The 19,165-nt window shown below is 52.3% G+C and overlaps 1 protein-coding gene across 1 annotated transcript in view; it reads right to left on the reverse strand.

Moving 5' to 3' along the window:
• Window positions 1-19,165, reverse strand: part of ASTN2 (astrotactin 2) — a 315,832-nt gene that overhangs the window by 190,223 nt on the left and 106,444 nt on the right. Inside the window, exons 7-9 of the mRNA XM_009282254.1 lie at window positions 16,937-17,021; window positions 16,691-16,765; window positions 16,093-16,230 (exon numbers count right to left, since the gene is read on the reverse strand). Coding sequence (XP_009280529.1) covers window positions 16,093-16,230; window positions 16,691-16,765; window positions 16,937-17,021 — 298 coding nt within the window. The remainder of the gene's footprint in view (window positions 1-16,092; window positions 16,231-16,690; window positions 16,766-16,936; window positions 17,022-19,165) is intronic.

Consider the following 19,165-nt stretch of genomic DNA (forward strand, 5'->3'; position numbering starts at 1 on the left):
GCGGCTCTCCATCACCCCGGCACCGCCACTCCCCCTCTGCAGGCCACCTCTGCCGTGCCCGGCTGAAGGACTAGGATGCTTGCAGCACACGGCGGCCACGCCACTCCCGATAGGTACCTTTCATGTTTAATTCAGAGGCTAATTTAGTTAATCTATTTTTTAATAATTCATCCCTTCCATCTTAATTTTGGTAGTTGTTGAAAATCCCTAATAAAACATTTAGGGGCTCTTTTACTGAAGCAATGGCGTGATTTACTTGACGGAATCCAGTCTTTGATGTCCTGTCTTAATTCCCTCTCTCCCACCGTGCCTCAATCCTGTTTATCGCTGTGCCGGAGGTAAGAGGTTCTTGTCGAGTTTTGTAGCACTTAGGTGCTTGGTCAGCATTAATAATTCAGCTGCCCCGCACGGCTTGGACAAATGATGTAGCACACCAGCCTCTTCCTTTTATCAACGATTCTCTCTGCTGTCACGGGTCCGGGCATCGTCCGGGACCGGTGCGGAGGGACCAAGCATAGCATCGCGACCGACGCAGGTCGGAAGCGTGAGCAAAATATTGCAGGTGCTAACTACATTGTTGAAAGAATATACACCCTTTTACAGCGCTTATATTTCATTCTCTACTGCCAGAATGGAGAAACATGCTGGGTTTTTGCATCCGTAATTGGGGAAGAACAGATGGTGGAGGCACAGTTGGAAGTAATACGGCCATTAAAATAATCTATACGGCTTGTAATTCTCCAACATGTGAGAAAGAGGAGGGCCTGCCTTCGCCCAAGTGCCCAGCCCGGCCACTCACCCTGCTGCAATACGGGCAGGAATATTGTTTTTGCAGTTGTTGGGATATTGAGGTGTTTTGGTGGGTTTGATGGGTTTTACCATTTCCCTTCTCCCAGGATTCTCCTCTTGAAGCAACCCAAAGAGCCAACAGCTGAACCAGAGCTGCTTCCACTGGGTATTTATTTGACCCCCACGTGCCATGCGGAGCACATCTTCCCCCCAAATCACCCAGTTAAAGCAACTGCTAGCTTTACATCTATTATCTTAATGATATAAAAAGAGGGGCAGAAAGTCCCAAGCACTTCAGGCAGGTAGGGTTGTCTCTAGTTAACTTAAACTTTAAATAGGGGTGACGGGAGAAAGAATTACGCAAAACCAACCCCACTGAGTCATGAAAATTGAAACTTCTCACGGGAACACACAGGCTTTGCCATCACCTCTATCACTTTCAAATCTCTAGAGCGCTTCTCTGTAAAAATCAGAGCAAGAGAATTGCCCAGAAAAGCCCAGACATTTAGCCGATATATGGAAATTTATGTCCTTGCTCTGCATGATTTAGGTCAGAGACCTCTACGCCCTCCAAACACCCCAACCACCACGCTGTTTAGTACCTCTTGATGGGTGAGGGTTTTTCTCTGGGCTTTTGTTACTGCTTTGTGTTGGTTAGTTTTTCCACATGAACATATTATAAAGAAGGTCCTACTTCATCAATATAAAATGGAGAAAATGTCTCAAATCCCAAAAAAACACATTGAAAGGAGTAATCATTTCCCACTCAAAGCCAGAGGCCAGCATTCCCATCCTGATTTACGGAGCAGAGAAGGAACGGGAATCACAGCAGCATCCCCTGGCCGGGAACCCAAGCACCCCAGGTCCCCCGGGCACCATGCTTCCCACGAACACCTCCCCAGGCTGGACACAATTATTTTCTCAGCCAGAAACCTCTCTGTTGGGCTTCAAATCTTCAGTGTGATCACACAAGCAAGTACCCCTCCAAATCCTTACTCTCCGCCCTGAACACACAGGAGCCAGCAGGACGTTACCTTGACAGCTCGCTTTGCTTTATGGAGCTGTAAATATATTTTTTAATAGGCTGGCGGCAAGAAAGATGTGTTTTCAGGCTCGACAGCATCCAAAATTAACTGCGATTCATTTCAAAAGGGGCGAAGGCGTGGAGGAAGGGGGAACGCGAGCCTGAAACCTGCAGAATATAAAAGCCTTGAAAGCAACTGCCAAAAAGCCCCTGCACAGCTGCCTTCTGGCTCTCGGAAAGAGATTAAAAACCCGAGCAGCATGAGGCTGAAGCAGACGTCACGGAGGCCACCCTGGGCCATGCTCATGCTCAGATAAGACTCTTTCTTATTATTTTCCCGGAAACGACCCAGCCTTTGCCAACGCACAGCTCTGCCCCGCTCCTCGCATCACCCGGCACGACGGGTTCATCTAAACCGAGGAGAGGTGAGATGTCGGTGCCTGGGGTGACCAGGGGCTCCCCCAACATGATCCCTGGGGACCTCGAAGGGATCCTGCCATGAACGTCAGCATCTCATCCTCCTTCAGCATCTCATCCTCCTTTGTGTGCTAGAGCATTAAGCCTTATGCGCCTTCGTTAGCCCCAGCGCTGCTCTGCGACACCTAATTTGACTAACCCTTTAGTGACTAATTTAATTACCCCGGCCCACAAACTGACAGACAGCTGTTAAAAATGGTTATTGCATTATTAATACGCTCCAGTAATTTCCCATTAAAACTATACTGTTAATAATTTTTTTCCCTGTATTTCTTCCCTCTTAATTAGTCTATTTAAAACTTTGAAGGAATATTCTCTTTATGGTAAATGGGAGCGTCGAGCAAATTACATTTTTGATTGAATACTTCTGTGATAGGCCAGCAAATAAGACCGTTGAGTTGTTAATTATTGTCAGAGTTTCACACGATGCCTGCTAATGAGGCAGTCAATCTTCTCTGCCATTCCTAGAATATTAATGGAGGCCTTTGGTATCGATTCTGTCACCAGGAGAAGGCAGGAACCCCTCCTCGGGTGGCTCTGGGGAGGGCACGGGGGGCTCCGTGCTGGGAGGGGACACGGAGGGGACCAGAGACCTTTGGGACGGGCTGAGCCAAGGAGGGCTTGAAGCTGGTCGAAGCTCGGGAAGCTCTTGGGTGTGCCAACGGCGGCTTGCACAGCTCATGGACTCGGTGGGGGAGTTGGCACATCCCCACAGGGACCAACCCCATCAACAGGCGTCGATGCACAACAGCCACGCCCAGGCGGGACAGGCAGCGGGGGGGGGTGTCAGTTCCTGCCAGACACACTGGTCCCTGTCGCCTCTCTCCCTGTCTACCTGTTGACTCTGCAGTGTATCAGATTCACCCCTTATCTTTCTGTGATAAGAGAATTTGTATTGGTTTTTTTGAGGAAAGGGAAATACCTGGCCTGTCTGGAATTCAACAGATAACTTGATAGAGTGATGCAGGGAAATGATTAGCAAAGCGACCGTGGATAAGGATTCACACGGAACTTCGAGGTGGCTAAGAGACCGTGCAAAAGCAGCCTTTGAGCTGTGCTGGAAGATGAGACAGGGAGCTTTCAGTACCGTTGCTCAAGCTGTTTGGGGATTGGTCCTATCTGATATTTGCACCAGGACTCTCATCAGAGGATGGAGGAGTTTGGAGCAAAGTCTGTCAGTGTCAAAGTCATAGGACTTGATGCCTCTTCCCACCCAGGCTCCCACTGTCCAGCTCAGAGAGCAAGAGCAAGTCTTGTGGGGCCATGCCCAGTGCAGTCCCCAAGCGTGTCCTCCTCTGCCTTCTGCAGCCACATCATCTCCTGCAAGAAGAAACAGCCCTTCCCAGAGCTGAGGCATTTCTACCGCTGCAGGTGAAAACCCCTCACTGCGAGACGCGTGGGGCAGATGCTGGCACGCTGCGTGGTCGTGCTGGCACGCCATGGCAGGAGGGACCGCAGCAGCTCCTGGCAGCGTCGTAGCTGCGGCAGAGGACGTGGGACTGACTTTGCCAGGACTCTGTGGCACCAACTCAGAGCAGAAACATGGATTCCCTAAATAGCTCACCCAGCACTTGGCGCTGGATTTTACTTCTCGAGGAAGCGCCTGCGTGGGCACCTGAGCCGGAGACCAGCAGGATCAATGCTGCACACAGAGACGCCGTGCTGGCCTTGCAAACCAGCTCAGCTCCCTCTAAACTGCTTGAGCCTTCCCAGCCTGAAACTCCCCCAGCCCCGCTCGCACCGGGAAACCCAGGAGAGACCAGATGAACCCTGCAAAGCTCAGAAAACCCGTTATAGCAGGCGACGTGTCGACGTACGTCAGACTGTCACAGCTGCCGCGGAGAGGCCAGAGCTCAGGGACTTCAGCTACCTGCTGCAGCTCCTCCAGCCGGGCTTTGCACAGCCAAATCCACGTGATCCCCAAAAATGAGACTATTTTGGGCTATTCTGGGAACACTCTCTGTCTGCCTGACCAAGTGCCGCAGGGAAAGGTTGGGGGAGTGCTTGGAGCATCTGTGGGGATGCTCTCAACTCTCTGCATGCCCTGTCACCCACAGCTGCACAGCTGGAATGACACCAAGGGACAGGGACAGGAGGAGGAGAAGAGCCTCCGCAGGAACAGCCACCCATCTGCTCTGGAAGCGGTGGTGGGGTCAGGACCACCATCCCAGCAGCAAAGGGACAGCAAAGCTGCTGCCACCTCCCCACCCCTGCCTGCAACCTGAGCACACGCAGTGTCAGGGAGCCAGATGTTTAGCAGGAAATATTTTCATGCTCCCCTAAATCCCTGCAAAGCCCCAGCTGATGAATCGAAAAGGCACACCACAACTGGGGCTTCTCCCTGCACCGCTCACCAGATTTGTACTCAATACCACCTGTTTCTTGGCCCCTCTCGAGGCCAGGCAAGGGGACAGCAGGAATTATTGTGGTTTCTTTTCCACCGTGGAGCCAGGCAGCAGATGAGCACAGCTGCTCCCCAAATACCAGCAGTGTCCCCCCACCCAGTTACCCCTGCTGCTTCTGAGCCCATCTGCTGCCCACTTGTGCTTTACAAGCAAGCCAGGCACTGTTTTTATTGCAATGAAGTTTTTCAGACTAAAAGCTTCTTTTTTTTTCTTTTTATAAACCAGGCTTCCATAAAAGAGGAGGTTTCCATTTATAATTAATTGCCTATGATGCAGCATATCCTGGTTTTACCAGGAAAGGAGGGGTCTGTAAGTCTCCCTGAGCTCCAAATGAGATGCCATGAAAATCCCTTCAGGTCAATGGCAGCCATTCTTGACTCTCCTCCTCTACCAAGATCATCTATTATTCGGGCACAAATTATGGCTTTCACCCCAAGAAACCCATGTCATCCCACTGGTCTGGCACCAAGCCAAACTAACACAAGCCCAGGAGGGCTCCTTCACCTGGACCCAGCACCCACCGCCCAGGCAGGAGGGTGGGAAGGGCGGGCTCAGCTTTGCCCATGGTCACATCAGGTAGGGATGATCTGCTCCTACCTTAAGTCCTCAAGAAGCTCCTCTAAGGGAGAGAAGAAGCCAAGTCTCATAGCACATCTAGTGCTGGCTTTTTGGCTCAAATAAGCCAAGTACCACACCCTGCCTCCCCCAGGTCTCCTTTCCCACGGGGAGATGCAGGATGATAACCGGAGCCATCAACAGCTCCCTGCAGGAACAGGGAACATGAGCCACCTTTTCAGAAAGGGCAAGAACTAAGGAGACAGATATCCTGGAATAGTCCATCCATAATAAATAGTCTTGCCTTGCAGTGGTGCCCATCCCAACTACCTGGAGCAGGTCTAAGGGGGCTCATTTTAGCTGTCAGTAAAACAGTCAACGTCCTTTGGACCCAAACAGAAGCCGACTACCAACTTATAGGTAAAATGCCACCACGAAGACTGGCTGTGGGCAGGAGGCGAGCAGAAACCCACAGCTTCCCTGAAGGAAGGCATCACCACGGAACAAGAGGGGGAAACGGGGTACCACCACTCAACACCTACCAAACCCCTACGCAGGGACCTCAGGCACGGCCGGGCTGCGAGCCGGGTCGGCAGCCACTACCAACGCTTGCAGGCTACCAGGCTGCCTGCCCAGATGTCACTCAGCCTCTGCAGACACTGCCGCCTGGGAAAACAGCCTTGGTGTTATTGAGCTTAAAGGTCATGCTTCAAAATAAGGGCAGGCTTTGAGTTAATAAAGGGTTAATGGCAGATTACGGGCTGTCAGCATGGGCACATATGGAAAAAATGGGGGGCTGAGATCAAGAACCTTTTGGCTGGTTAACTCCATCCCTTCCTGCAGGGTTTTCGGGGCATGCCCCTGGGGAGGTAGTGCAGAATAGCTGCTCCACAGCATTTACTTCAGTAGAAGAGCTCTAACACATGTCAGGGGCCTGTTACATGTATAGATCATGTCTGGTATGGATGGTTATAAGCAATGTATTCACCCCTTGGACTCCATGGGTCAAGGAGCCCTTTATTGGACCACCCACAACTTTATCATTAACGCCAAGCTGTGTCCAACTCCAGAGGAACCACATTTCAGAACCAACATCTTCAGCTCTGGCCCATCTGTGTTCGATACACAGTGATTAAAAAAAAAAAAGGAAATGTGGACTGAACTGAACAAAGAGACTTCTCACTGCAAAAGCTCAGCGCATATTTACACAGTATCCTGCCTTAATTCTCAGCTTCTTCATTTATGTTATTTTAAGCCCTCTGCAGTAGCAGGGAAGTTATTAGCTGGTGTTTAATTGTGTGCTGCCGGGTTCAGCGTGGCTCCCGATGAGCTGCTGCTGGGAGAGAGCCCTGCAGCAGGGCAGGGGCAGTGCCGGGGTGGACGTGGCGAGGCAGTGACACAAGGACAGCCCACGGCAGAGCCGCCAGCCGGGAGGGTGAGCAGCATCGGCGGACAGTACCCCAGCCTGAGCCAGTTTTGCCTTACATATAAGGCGAAACAACGTTGGTCTGCACCGAGCGACCTGGCTATGTGATGCCTGGGACAAACCCCCATGTGTAACTCCCAGACCTCCTGTTTGCAGGAGACATGAATACATTCTCCCTCAAACCCCATTCAGCTGCAATGCCAACAGACCTGAAAGTGCCCTAGATGCAACTGGGGGCTCTTCACCCCCCGATGTGCCTCCCCTCCAAAGCCTGCTCAATGCCAGCTGCTTTCGTTTCCTCCAGTGGAGGAGAAACATGCGCTAGATGAATTATGTACAGACCTTGCGGTCCATCAACACCATCATCCCCCCCCCTTCCTCCCAGCGCTGCCTTTCCTGCATCCACTCCGGCCACTGCCAGCGCTGCTCAGTCCTGCCGGAGCCCGGCCCTGAGCGCGGCGCAGCCTGCGGCACGGCACAGCACGGCAAGGCATGGCACGGCACGGCACAGCACGGCAGCAGGTCCCTAACTGCACCCATCTGCGTTATGATAAAAGGCACTTGGTTGCAGCCAACAGCACCTCATTATATCAAAAACACCGCAGGAAATGTCTACAGCTGAATTGATTATGGCACAGTAATTCTTCAGGCAGTGAAAGCAGGGCAATTCCCAAGATGGGATTATTTTTTTGCAAGGCTTCACCTAAATTTTCTTGGTTTTTTTTTTTTCCTCCTGCTCACTCCCCAGCGCTCCTTCCAAACCTCTCCAGCTTTGTACCACTCTTTGATTTAGTCCCTCAGAATAATATTCTGCTTAACGCACTCCAGCGTAGTGCCCAGGAAAGCATCACCGCCCACTGGACCTCCAGGCTTTAAACATGCAGCAGCAGGAAAAAGTCAAGAAAGCTTTTGCTTTTCACTCTATAGCCAGCAGCCAGATTTGCAGAGACCAGAGAAAGACCTGACGGGTACTTAAAAACATCTAAATCAGAAAAGCAGCAGCTGAGTAAACAGCAAATAAACAAACAAAAAGGGGCAATGATGTGAAACCTGGGCAGGGCGGAGGCAAAGGACAGAGCTGCATTTGCAGCTGACGCACGGTCCGGTCCGGCTGCGGTCCTGCCGGCCAACTGCAGCAAAGCACGGAAAGGTTTTCTGAGCCGATGGGCCACGCCAGAGAGGGTTGCACCATCCCCTGCTCTGTACAACACTCATGCTGCCTCTAAACCACGCGCTGAGCTTTTTGGTGCTTCTAACCTCATTTTTAGCTGCTTTTGCTCCTTTGCCTGGAGGTCAGGGGGTCAGGGAGAGCCTGCAGAGCACCTCTCCTGCATCTGGAAACTGTGTGGAATGAGAAGGACCAGCACAGCATGAGCAAAGTTACTCTGAGCTGTCTGAAAAGTGCTGCACTGATGGTTCCCTCAGCTGCCCTGAGGCCAGCGGGAGGAATGGAGGGCATTTTGCCCTAATAAATCACCCTGAGAGCTGGGGTGACGTCCCAGAGTGCAGCAAATCCCTCGGGGGCAGCAGCCGTGGCGATAAGGCACTGTACCAAGTCCACCGGAGCCAATGGAAACATCACCCCAGCTCTGGCTGCTCAGAAACAGGAGCCGAAACTAATTAACTTCATTTGTCTTCGGAGAGCGCGGCCATCCTGGTTCGCCAGCTGCGGCTGCCCCCGTGCCCGGCCCTGGCTGCCCACGCTGCTGGGTTTGGCAGCCGTGGTGCCTGCACGGTCGCTGCCTGCCCTGGGGTGAAAGCTGAACCGGAGCTTTCCCCCTCGGTTTTGTCTGGTTTGCACATAGCTGCCTTCCCTCGTGCCTCCACAGCAAGAACGATGTTCTTCTGCAGCAACGTGTGCATCCCCGCTTCCCTTCAGCAATTAAAAAACCCCCATAAAAATAAACCTAGGGGTCCATCTTCTCCAAGAGTCCTTCCCAAGCCTGCAAGGGACAGTGTCTTCTCGTGGTGCCCTTAAAGCAGAAGGACAAAGCTCCCCTGTTCGTGTCCACCTCCGTTCCCGTCGTCTCCGCCGAGATGATTTCTCCTCCCTGCGCCGGCTGCGGAGCCTGTCGCAGGTCCCTGGCGCGCTCCCAGGAACGTTTCGGCTCAGCTGAATTTTACTAGTTTTGTCCTCTGGATGAAGTGATCCAATGGTAGTTACGGGAGATAAAAATGAGAAAGGAGGAGCAGACACAGTCCACGTCGGGCAAGTTTAAGGCAACTGAAATCTCATCAGAGCTGGTTGGTGGATGGTGCCAGCTCTTTCTACTAAGCTGCATTAAGAAATAGCTGAAGAAAAGGTATTAACCCACTTCCAATGTCACTGCCCCACCCGGGACCGTATCTCCCGCTGACACAGCTACGCTGAAGGAGAGCTGCACATCCAGGTGGGACTGAGGCCATCGTTCCATCTTGCCCTGAAGCATCTCGGGGCCTTAAGGACAAAATTGCTGAGGACAGCCCTGGGCAAGAGGGCAGGGACTCGGAGCATCCTTCCCCAGGCACCCAGGAAATCCTGTCCCTCCTGCTGCTGCCACCATCCTCGTTCCTCTGCTGTCCCTCTCCTGTCCCCAGCAAGCGGCAAGTGCAGCTCCAAGCCCCAGCCCCGTGGCCGGGCAGCCACATGCTCTCGGCTGGCACCGGGTGAAGGTGACGTGGGTCAGCTCGCTCTGAAATGGGAGAGCTGACCCCAAATACTCTGCACTTGCTGGGGCTCAAGTACCTGCACTACAAACTGGCCTCGCAGTGCTGGCCTGGCACCACTGTGTCCATCCCCAGCGACCTGATCCTTTCCAAAAGCACCGCAGCTCCCTCCCCAGCACAGGAGGAGGAGGAGGAGGAGGAGGAAGAGGAGGAGGAGAGCAAAGGTTCCCCATCCCAAGCCTGGTGCAGGCCCCCGCTGCCCCAGCACGGCACTGGGGGAGGGATGAACCGCCTGGTCCCTCTCCCGCCTGCAAACCTTCTAGTCCCCTTCGCAGGCAGGAGATGCACACAAAGGTAAAGGTAATAAAACTCCGATGGGGGGCAGAAATGTAATTCAGGAAGAATAGTACAGACAGGCTGTATAAACACGGAGGCCACGGGGCTGCACTTTGAAAAGGCAGCTACAAAGCACGCTCTGGCCAATGTTTAACAAGAAGCAAAGGCAGGGACATAAAAACAAATAACACCATCAAACAGGGACGGGAGAACTCCTTTCACTGAAGAAACCCAAGGTCTGTTTTCACTGCCTTGCATCCCCCCTTCTGCTAAGCACGCACATCAGCACAGTGTTTCAGAGCCCCTGCCTCCCCCGCTAAACCCTCTGCTTGTCTCGGCACCGGCAGCATCCTGCTCCACCACGGATCCTGCTCCAGGCGGTTGGATGGATGGACACACAGCTACAGCAGCAGATCTGGCGTAAGGGGCGGCTGCAGAGCCCAATGCTAAACCCTACTCTGTGATAGGAGATCCCAGATACATTAAAGGGAATCATTCTGGGTGTGAGACAGCGTTTACAGATTTGGCGGGTGTCATAGTTTTTTAATTGTCTCAATAAATATATAAACAAAATCTGTTCGCTCGTTGGGTTGTTTTTCCCTCCTGGGCTCTGCAGCTCCATGGATGAGAGGAACAGCAATCGCTCAGCTGCCAAACTTGTAGCTGTTGCTGGTGCTCCCTACGATGGATTTGCCTACGAGCCACGTCCAAATTTACATCCACTACCCCTAACGGGTGTGATAATTTTCTGTGCAGTTTTACGGCCCAGCATCAAGACCTCAAAAAGGCAGTGGGTTCGCACAAAGGACAGGAGCACAGACAGAGAGGGAAACTTGGCATTCCCGTAGCAGGAATTATTAAAAGCCCCTGAAGAGGCAGGGCTGAAATGCCCCTCTGCTTCTGGGCATGAAAGATCACCCACGGCTGGTGATGGATCAGGAAAAGACATGCTGAGGGCTGTGAGGTCCCTGCACCCTCCCAGAGGAGCTGGGTGACCCACGTTTCAATTCTGACCTACCCTAGATACTCCCGGGGTGATTTCAGCTCGAGTTTTGAGGTTTTTTTTCCTCCCTTTCCTCTCTGCCCCTATTTCTTCATCTCACCACTCCTGTAATTCCTCTCATTTTGCTGCTCACACCCTTCGGTGGCTGCCGCAAGGTTACGTCTCTATTTAGTCACCCTGTAGCCAAGTGAGACGTACCTGACTCTTTTAACCTGCACTCATAAATCAAAGTGGGAGGCAGGGAGTAGGAAAAATCCCAGTAAGCAGCCAGGATGATGCTAAGTTGACAGATGCAGGGCAGGGACTGGTGGCTGCCTCTCTGTAAAGCATCTGTTCTTTCCCTCCAGAGGATGAGGCCAAAGGCTGCCTTTATCCCTGTGTTAAGCACTGCAAGCTGCTTCTCCACCACTTTTTGCAAGACAACGGCATGTTTGGGTGATAAGAAGCCCAGGCCAGAGCGGCGGAGACGTTATCTGCGGGAATGACAGTGTCTCTGTGATGTGCACGGTAATGAATTGCCCTCTTTGCAGAAATGAGTAAGTTGCGCCTGGTGATGCAATGATCAATTTGCTCCATCATGTGAAGCCGTCCATTTATCACGGGCACCTGCTGATAGCCGCTCACGGCTGCTTTACTGGCACCAACGGAGCAAGAGCCTCTGCAGGCAACTCCCCTGAGGAACAGCCCAAAACCAGGGTTTCCCCTCTTCCCCGACCTCCTGGCTGAGGGTCCCTCCAGCACCGAGCATCCAGAAATCACAGCCCGCTCTGTTCCAGGAGACAGAAAAGGGGGAAAAAAAGACCAAGTTCCCATGGCATCTCCTGCACCGAATGGCAGGAAGAGCTGACAAGGTGTCCTCTGCCTGCTCCTGCCCGTACCCCACTGGCATGCTGCCCACGGGGACCGGCCCAGCCCACCTCCTGAGCCTCAGTGGTGCTCACCTGCAGCAGCACCCATTTTCCTGTGCTCCTGCAGATAAGGCACGAGGCTAAGGCACAGGGCAGATGAGCTCTGCTGCTGCTACGACAGCGTGGCCACAGCAAAGCTGTTTCCCCTCTCCTGGCCCAGATTCCCTTTGCCTTTCTCATCCACTTTGTTTTTCATCCTCCTCCGCTCCCAGGGAGCCTGACACCGCCGCGCTCGGCACCGACTTGCAAAATCACGAGCACCCGAATCACTGCAAAACCCCTGTAAGCCTGGGGCAGCGGTGGCGTCGCAAGGGCACGGCAGGGCTGAGCCGGGGAAAGCCACAGGCAGGGAGCAAAAGCCCAGCTCCTGTCCTCGACACGAGATGGGATGCATGTGGGCACAGAGCTGGGGAGCAGAGGTCTCAGCCACCGAGAGAAGTGAAAATAAAAAACCAAACAAATAAAAAAATTTTAAAAATCCAGTTCACTGTACTTTAGCAAAGAATTCAGAGAGCAAAGGGGCTCACTTGGGAGCAAAACGAAGATGAATCGACAGTGAGTTCAAGAGAATTCATTCTGCCGCTGAACACTTGTCTCTCCATCAGGACATCTCAAAGGCTTGTCAAGTGAAGGCAAGGCTTTTATTTGTTTCTATGGTTGCCATAACGATAGAGCTATATGTCATGTCAGGCGGCAGCTGAGGCTCGCGCCTCTGATTTATAGCTGCTCACCAGAGATTATCAACTTTTCTGCAGAGCGGGTGGCACGGTGAACCAGGACCACCAGGCGATTGCCAGTGCCATGCTCTGCCCCTCGGGTTATCTCCCCTCTCGGTCCCCCGCAGCCGGCTGCGCCCCAAGGGATGCTTTTATTATCCCCCGCAGGGATGCTCGGTGCTGATGGCAGTGGGACCCGGGGGCTGCGAGTGCAGGTCCTCCCCGTGAGCTGCCAATGGGGCAGAGTGGTGTACGCTGCCGCAAGTAGAGCGATTTCTGGTCCCACAGGACAAGCGGTACCTCCTAAAGGGCCAAAAACAGATGGCAAGGTGTTCAGGGAAAGCCAGCAGAAGGATGAAACACCTAGTAGTAATTTGTTTAAAAAAAATATGGACTACTGTTCACCACCAGGTTATGGGAGAAATACAGGTAAGAGAGAGGGATGGGAGCAACGGGGAGAGGGAAGCAAAGAGAGGTCTTTGAAAACAAGCGAGACAAGGTGGGACTGGGAGGTATTTCTTGTCCTGGCAGCACATGTGCAACTGGGGCAGCCTGCCCAGCCCAGGACCCAGCCTCCAGCCCAAGCCGGAGGCTTCCCAGCGCAGGGAGAGCCCCGCAGTGCTGCTGGCCAACCCCATATGAACAAAGACATCACCCATAGCGTGACTGCCACGATCCCAGACGCGCGACCGATGTGATCATCGTGCAGAGGATCAGATTCTGGGGTCGAAGAGGGGATGCTCAATATGGTTACTGATAAATTATACATAGAAGTTTCATTAAGCCTAAGCACCCTCGTGCTTAATTTATGATGCACAGCCCTAAAACCTCCACCACCGAGTTCTGCATGCAAAGTCCTGTTCCCACTCATGCCCCAGCACACATGGGAGCATCCCCGCTGGGATGTTTGCACATAGACCTTTGGCTCCTGTCTATAGGAAGTTTCTTTAATGAGTTGGCTGCAGCAGCAGGAGGAGGCTTGGGCCCTTCGTTCCCATCCACCAACGCACTGCGTACAGCTTGTTGCACTGCTTAGCGGTGAAACACACGGAGAACAGCATCCCTCCGGAGAAGCAGCAGGGAGTCAGCATTTCTCTGGAGAGCTGCTGAAAGGCAGAGCCCCACCTGTCCCTTCCGCAGTCTCAAGCATCTTCATAAAAAAGCAAGGCCACGTTTGAACCTTTAACCCTCTGAGTTGTAAAGACTTCATCGCTTGTTTTCTCTAAACCAGGCTTTCTGCAATTTCCCTCCATTAAACTCTTCAAGACAAGTGACCCCGGAGCCAAAAGGTGTCAGGCTAATGAAAGGTCTGGAGAAACGCAGCACGCTCCTTATTAAAGACACAAGAAATACAGGACTAAGCTACCAGCACAGCGTTACAGGACAGCAAACAGGGTACTCCAGGTGCTGAGACACAGCCATGCTGCAGCTGGTGTGATACAGCCTAGGATCTGCCCCTTGGCATGGGGACGTGACTGTGTTAGAGCTCAAGCACTGCAGAACCACCTGCAGGAGCTGCCAGCATGGAGGACAGCAGTGTTACCGTGGTCCCACAGCCCGGGGAACAGGTTCCCCCCGCGCAGAGGGATAGCTGTGTTTGAACACCTACACAATGAACAGTACGTGTTCACCTCCAATGGTAGGTCTGACATCATGGGTCATCATCTGGACATCTGAACCACCAAAACTGATGCATTACTGCTCCCTTGAGAAGCTACCAACACTTGTCGCAGTCCAGAGGGACAAGGCAAAGAGGTTGCAAGATAAACAGCTCTAAAAGTACCTTTCTCATTGTGTGAAAGCACCCAAGAACCTCAGAGGAGGTTCTTGGAGACAGGCCAACGCGATGCCCGTGAGCACCAAACACAGCAACGTCCCTGCTCACCGACTGCAGTGGACCTGAACAGCCCCAGCATTAGCTCCTCCGCACCATCAGGCTCTGCTCAGGCGGTATCACCTTGGTTTCCACCCACGCCAGGGTGCTCGGGACCCCGAGCTTGCAGTCTGGTCCCTGTTTGAGAAGTGTTTAAGTTCTAATGCAGAAATAATAGATCGCTTTTTGGTTTTCACTGTATCTGTGAAACCTTCCATAATTCAACATCAAATATTTATTATTACGTTTATTAAAGTTTTAATAATTTAGCATCTCCTGTATATAACATACAAGCGCTGCGAACTCACCTCCCTTATTCTACCTGAGTCACTCCAATATTTATACCTGGGATTCTCAGTTCAGGTTCTATTTATGAGGGGAGCAGGCAACAGCTTCCGTGCCAGAAACTCCCCCCCTCCTGCCTGGCGTTCATCCACCCCATCCTCTTCCACGAGGATCAGTGCCCAGAGACAATTACTGCACTGGAGAAGAAAGCAAGCTTCCTAGCCTCTACTTTCACTAAGGTACTTTTAATGAAGATGTGAGGAGGCAAGAAAGAAATACTGTTCTCCTGGCATTTTGGCTTAGAAAATGCTAACATACAACAAGGCGACCCTTCACCTTCTCAAATTAAAAGCAGTAGTCTTCTGCAGACAAGGAAAACAATGCTCCTAAGAAAGCCATATTGTGACAGATTGTACCATCAGTCTCTTTTTGCAGGAGAGGGAACAAGCACTAATTAGCCACAAAAACACACTTGGAAGTGAGGACCTCTTGGATGCCGGTCCTGGTTCTGCCATAGGTTGTGTAGGCACTTGCTCCAAGCATAGCCCTGCCAAGACTCATGATGATGGGACAGAAGAATGGAAACCCACCATCCCATCGCCCTGGGTAAAGACAAGACGAAAGGGGCTGGGAAATATAAGAATCCTGCTCCTGCCCAGGAAGATGATTCGCAACACAGAGAAGAATTTGCAGGTGAGGAAATCATGTCTTGAGTCAACAGGAGAAGGCAGCGAGAAGGAAGGGAGGGAGAGATCATGGAGTCTCCTTGGCACCCAACAATCACAAGCTCAATCTTAATTTAATGGGGGAAAGGGGAACACATGCTAAATACCTTAGGAATTAAACAGTTAAACCTTATAGTTTACAGTTAAAGCCTTGTAAACCAGGCAGAGGAGGACAATCACCACCATCGCTCTTCTCTGAGGCAGCGGCTGCTGCTCCCTTTCCAGCGGGGGCACAGAGGACAACCATTTTTCCTGGCTCCTTTTCCAAGGGACCCCCCTTTTCCCACCCTCAGCCCATTCTCCCAGCAAACAGCCTCTCCTTCCACCAGGGCAATTCTCCTCCTGCAATGCCCTCTTAGGTCCCACTTCTGAACTAGACTGTCACAAGTCCAATGACATCTGGTTAAAATACAAGCTAGTCAAAATGGGGGAGCTAGAGAAATATCCGGGCATTTACTGAACTCAAGGAAGGAAAAAAAAAACCCTCTAACTGTATAATAATTGGACAGGCAACATGGCCTTTCACCAGGGTCTGACCTTGGCCCTTCATAAGCACCATAGCAGACTATCAAGGGCTGGGTGGATGTGATATACGTATGAGTTTCTGAAAGACGACAGCAACTCCGTACTGGTAAATGCATCAATTTAAGCTATGCAATCTAACATTAGATTTAAGCCACTTTAAAATTGCCTTGCCACAGGTTCATACCAATTTACCTGACTGGATTAGCAGATTTCAGAGCTATATACACAGGCCTGCCCTAGACCCATCAGGACCAAAAGAGCCTGGAGAGCTATCACATCAGATTTCTTACTGGAAGAAAATTAATCAAACTTATCATAGAAATTACTGCATCCTCAACAACAATTTAAAGAGCAGTGTGGTCACTCAAGCATGAGGAAAACGAGAAATTTGCTTCCTACCTGACATCTGCTGGATCTTCCGTCACCAGAACATCCGTCTTGCAGCTGGCGAGAGGATTGATGGAAAGCTCCACGGGGGGCACCACGAAGCTCTTACTGACAGGCAGCCACAGGCCTTGACCCAAACTATAGGTGGACCTGGAATAAGGACAAACGTGTCATATAGGAACAGAGTGTCCACAGCAGATGGTGGCCCTCTATTGCACCTGACCACTTGGAAGTCAGAGCAGTGGTGGCACCACGGGATAAGTTAGTCATTTGGTCTTGCCCTGAAAGCCAAATGAGAGAGGAATAGCTAGAGATGCGACAGGGAGAACATGGTGATGGTCGAGCTCTTTTTTTTAGTCCAGGGGGACTTTCTGTGCACACTGTCCTCGCTTTTGCTGAGCTGTGTCCAGCCGAGGGGACGAGAGGGAAACCCTTCCCCCTCTGCAGAACATGGACAAATCTTTCAGGTCTGTCAAAGGCAAATGACACTCGTGTCCCCCAGCCAGCACAACAAGACAGAGCCGAGAGTGACCAAGAGGTAGCATCCGCTGGGATGTCCTCACTGGCTCTCCCCTCCTGAATGTCCAAGCTGAACACTCCTTTGACTCACCTGAGTATCTTCTCTGGCGCCTGCTCTCCTGTGACCAAGTCATATCCCCGCTCAAGCGTCGTGTAGGGCCATGGCCTGGGAAGCAGAGAGGGAAAGAGCAGCTGTGGCACGTCGTTCAGCTGAGAAAGTGGCACAGCCCAGTCCCCGGGTCTTTGGTGCTGGTGATGGCCAGTGGGGAGGAGAACTGGGCTACTCACCAACATGGGCGCCAGGACAGAGCAAACGCACCATCATATCACCACTCACCCTTCGCTGTGTCCCCAGTCGCTGCGCACACACAAGTGGCGATGGACAGGGTCTGGTGCGTAGCCTTCATGGCAGCTGCATTCTCCTAAAAGAGAAGAGGGAAAGATGAGACCTCTCTGTCCCAGAGGCACGTCAGTGACTGCAGCATCAGGCCCTCCTCCCCTGCTGCCCATCTCTGCTTGTTCACGGTCAATTCCTGGTCCCTGCCGTGGATCTGGAACACTCTGGACTCTTCTGAAACCTCCAGGAGATGCGGAGGAGGAGATGAGGAGATGTGGAAAGCTGCAAGAAACCTGTAGCTCTTCTGGAGGGTGTTACATGATGTAGTACCCACAGTAGCTGGGGATGGGATTTCATGGCGCAAAAGGTCTGTCCTTAACCTGTGTTTCTGTGCAGCCCTGCAGCTCTCCAGGCTCAGCAAACCTCTGCCCAATGGCCTCACGTTCCGAATAGAGACGTGCCCGCATGGATCCAGCCCCTGCCCTGGTCCTGCTGAGCCCTGCCTGCACCCTTGGCAGAGGGGCAGCTCTGAGGCCAGTGGTTCATTCCTCAGCAGGGATCGTGACCTTGCTTGAGGAGAGCCACCGTCCACCTCCATGCACCTCCCAGGTGGGGGGGATACTCCCGACCCATCCTGGCCACGTCCGCTTCCCACCTCTGCTCCCAACGCCTCGCATGGCGATGGGACGGCAGAGTCTCCTGCAGCCCAAACTCCTGCAGGAGGATGCAGAAGCCCCCAACCTCCATCCTCCGCAGGCAGTGCCCATGCTGTGCCCCTGTCCCACGGCTAAAGGGCTCTTGGCCCCGCTCCCCTCCACACTCCCCTTCGCTCTCTGGGTGCTGGCTCACACTGTTACACCCTTTCGACAGCAGGAGAAGACATTTCCCACACCAGAAACCTGACCGTGCTTGGCCCAAATTGATTCTGTGTTTGGTAGAAATACATAACCTGGAGCAAGAAACAGCAAAATCAAAAGATTAATTGGATTTGCACATGGAGTTTCTGTTACGAGCTCCTGCCGATGTTTTTTTTTTTCCCCCTTCCCCTCCTCTCCCCACCGTGCCTGATGGCACGGCAGGCTGAGCTGTAAACACCGGCAGAGGTGGGGACCTGGGGAGGCTGCTGGGGGGGGAGTACCTGCATCACGGCGGTAACGCAGACTGGCAGGTACCCGCGTGCTCATCGGGATCCTAAGCAAGTTCTTAAAATGCTTTGCAGGGATTACAGTAAAGAGCTTTATTGTCAGGAGGGAGCGAGACAGGGGTTCAACCGCTGAGATTTTTGAGGAAGAGCCGCCTGGAAAGGGGGAGGCAGCAAAAAAAGAAAAGAGGGGAAAAAAGAGACAGCTAATGATGTGCTAAAATGCAACAGCACCTTCATGAAATATTCACTGCCTTAAACACGTCTAATATTAAAGATTAAATGTCCTGGGATTTGTCCTAGCGACTTCGAAGCACTGATTTATGATCTGTCAAAAGCTGCTAACCTCATGATTCATAACAGAAGCGGCAGGAACATTGCTTCTCCAAAGGGAAAGAGTAGGGAGAGAGACGGCGGCGCTAGCCCCTGCCCCGGCTCAGCTGTGCCTGGGGGCTGGGGCGGTCTCGTTGCAAGAAAACACGGGTCCTAATGGCTCCATCAGTGATTTTAAAAAAAGAAAAGTTATTTTTTCCTTGGGTGCTTAGTATGCTAGTTTCTCCAGCTGTGCTGCGGATCATTAATTCCTGGCGCTTATTACATAACAAATATATGCTCTGCAAATGAGAGACATCTCAAAGTGCTTGCGAAGCAGAGCTGGGAGTCTTGGGGCACCGGCTCATGCTCAGCTCCTGCCACGGAAATTAGAGCAAGCAGGGACAAACCACCTACAGAAGTTGGCATCAAACAGCCCGAACGCCTCCCTCCTTATCGATGGCTGGAGGTGCCGGGGTGGTGAACCCCCTTCCCGTGGCACAGGAGAGTTTATTTTGTTCGCCAGTTTGTTTACTGCTCTGTCAGTTTGGCGTCGGAAGAAGAAACTCTATCAACCTGCAGAAATATTGATTTTATTGACTCCAATCCTGGAGTTTCAACAGCTACAGCTGGTGCTGGAGGCTTTATTGGGAGGTTTATTGGGAGGTTTATTTCAGGTAAGGTAAGCGAGAGGGCAAACGGTGGCACCAGCTGGGGAGGAGATCCAGGGCGGCAGAGAGGTGGGACACTGGGGAGAGCCACACAGGGCATGGAGA

The sequence above is a fragment of the Aptenodytes forsteri genome, unplaced genomic scaffold, assembly GCF_000699145.1.
Source record: "Aptenodytes forsteri isolate BGI_AS27 unplaced genomic scaffold, ASM69914v1 Scaffold325, whole genome shotgun sequence".
Lineage (NCBI taxonomy): Eukaryota > Metazoa > Chordata > Aves > Sphenisciformes > Spheniscidae > Aptenodytes > Aptenodytes forsteri.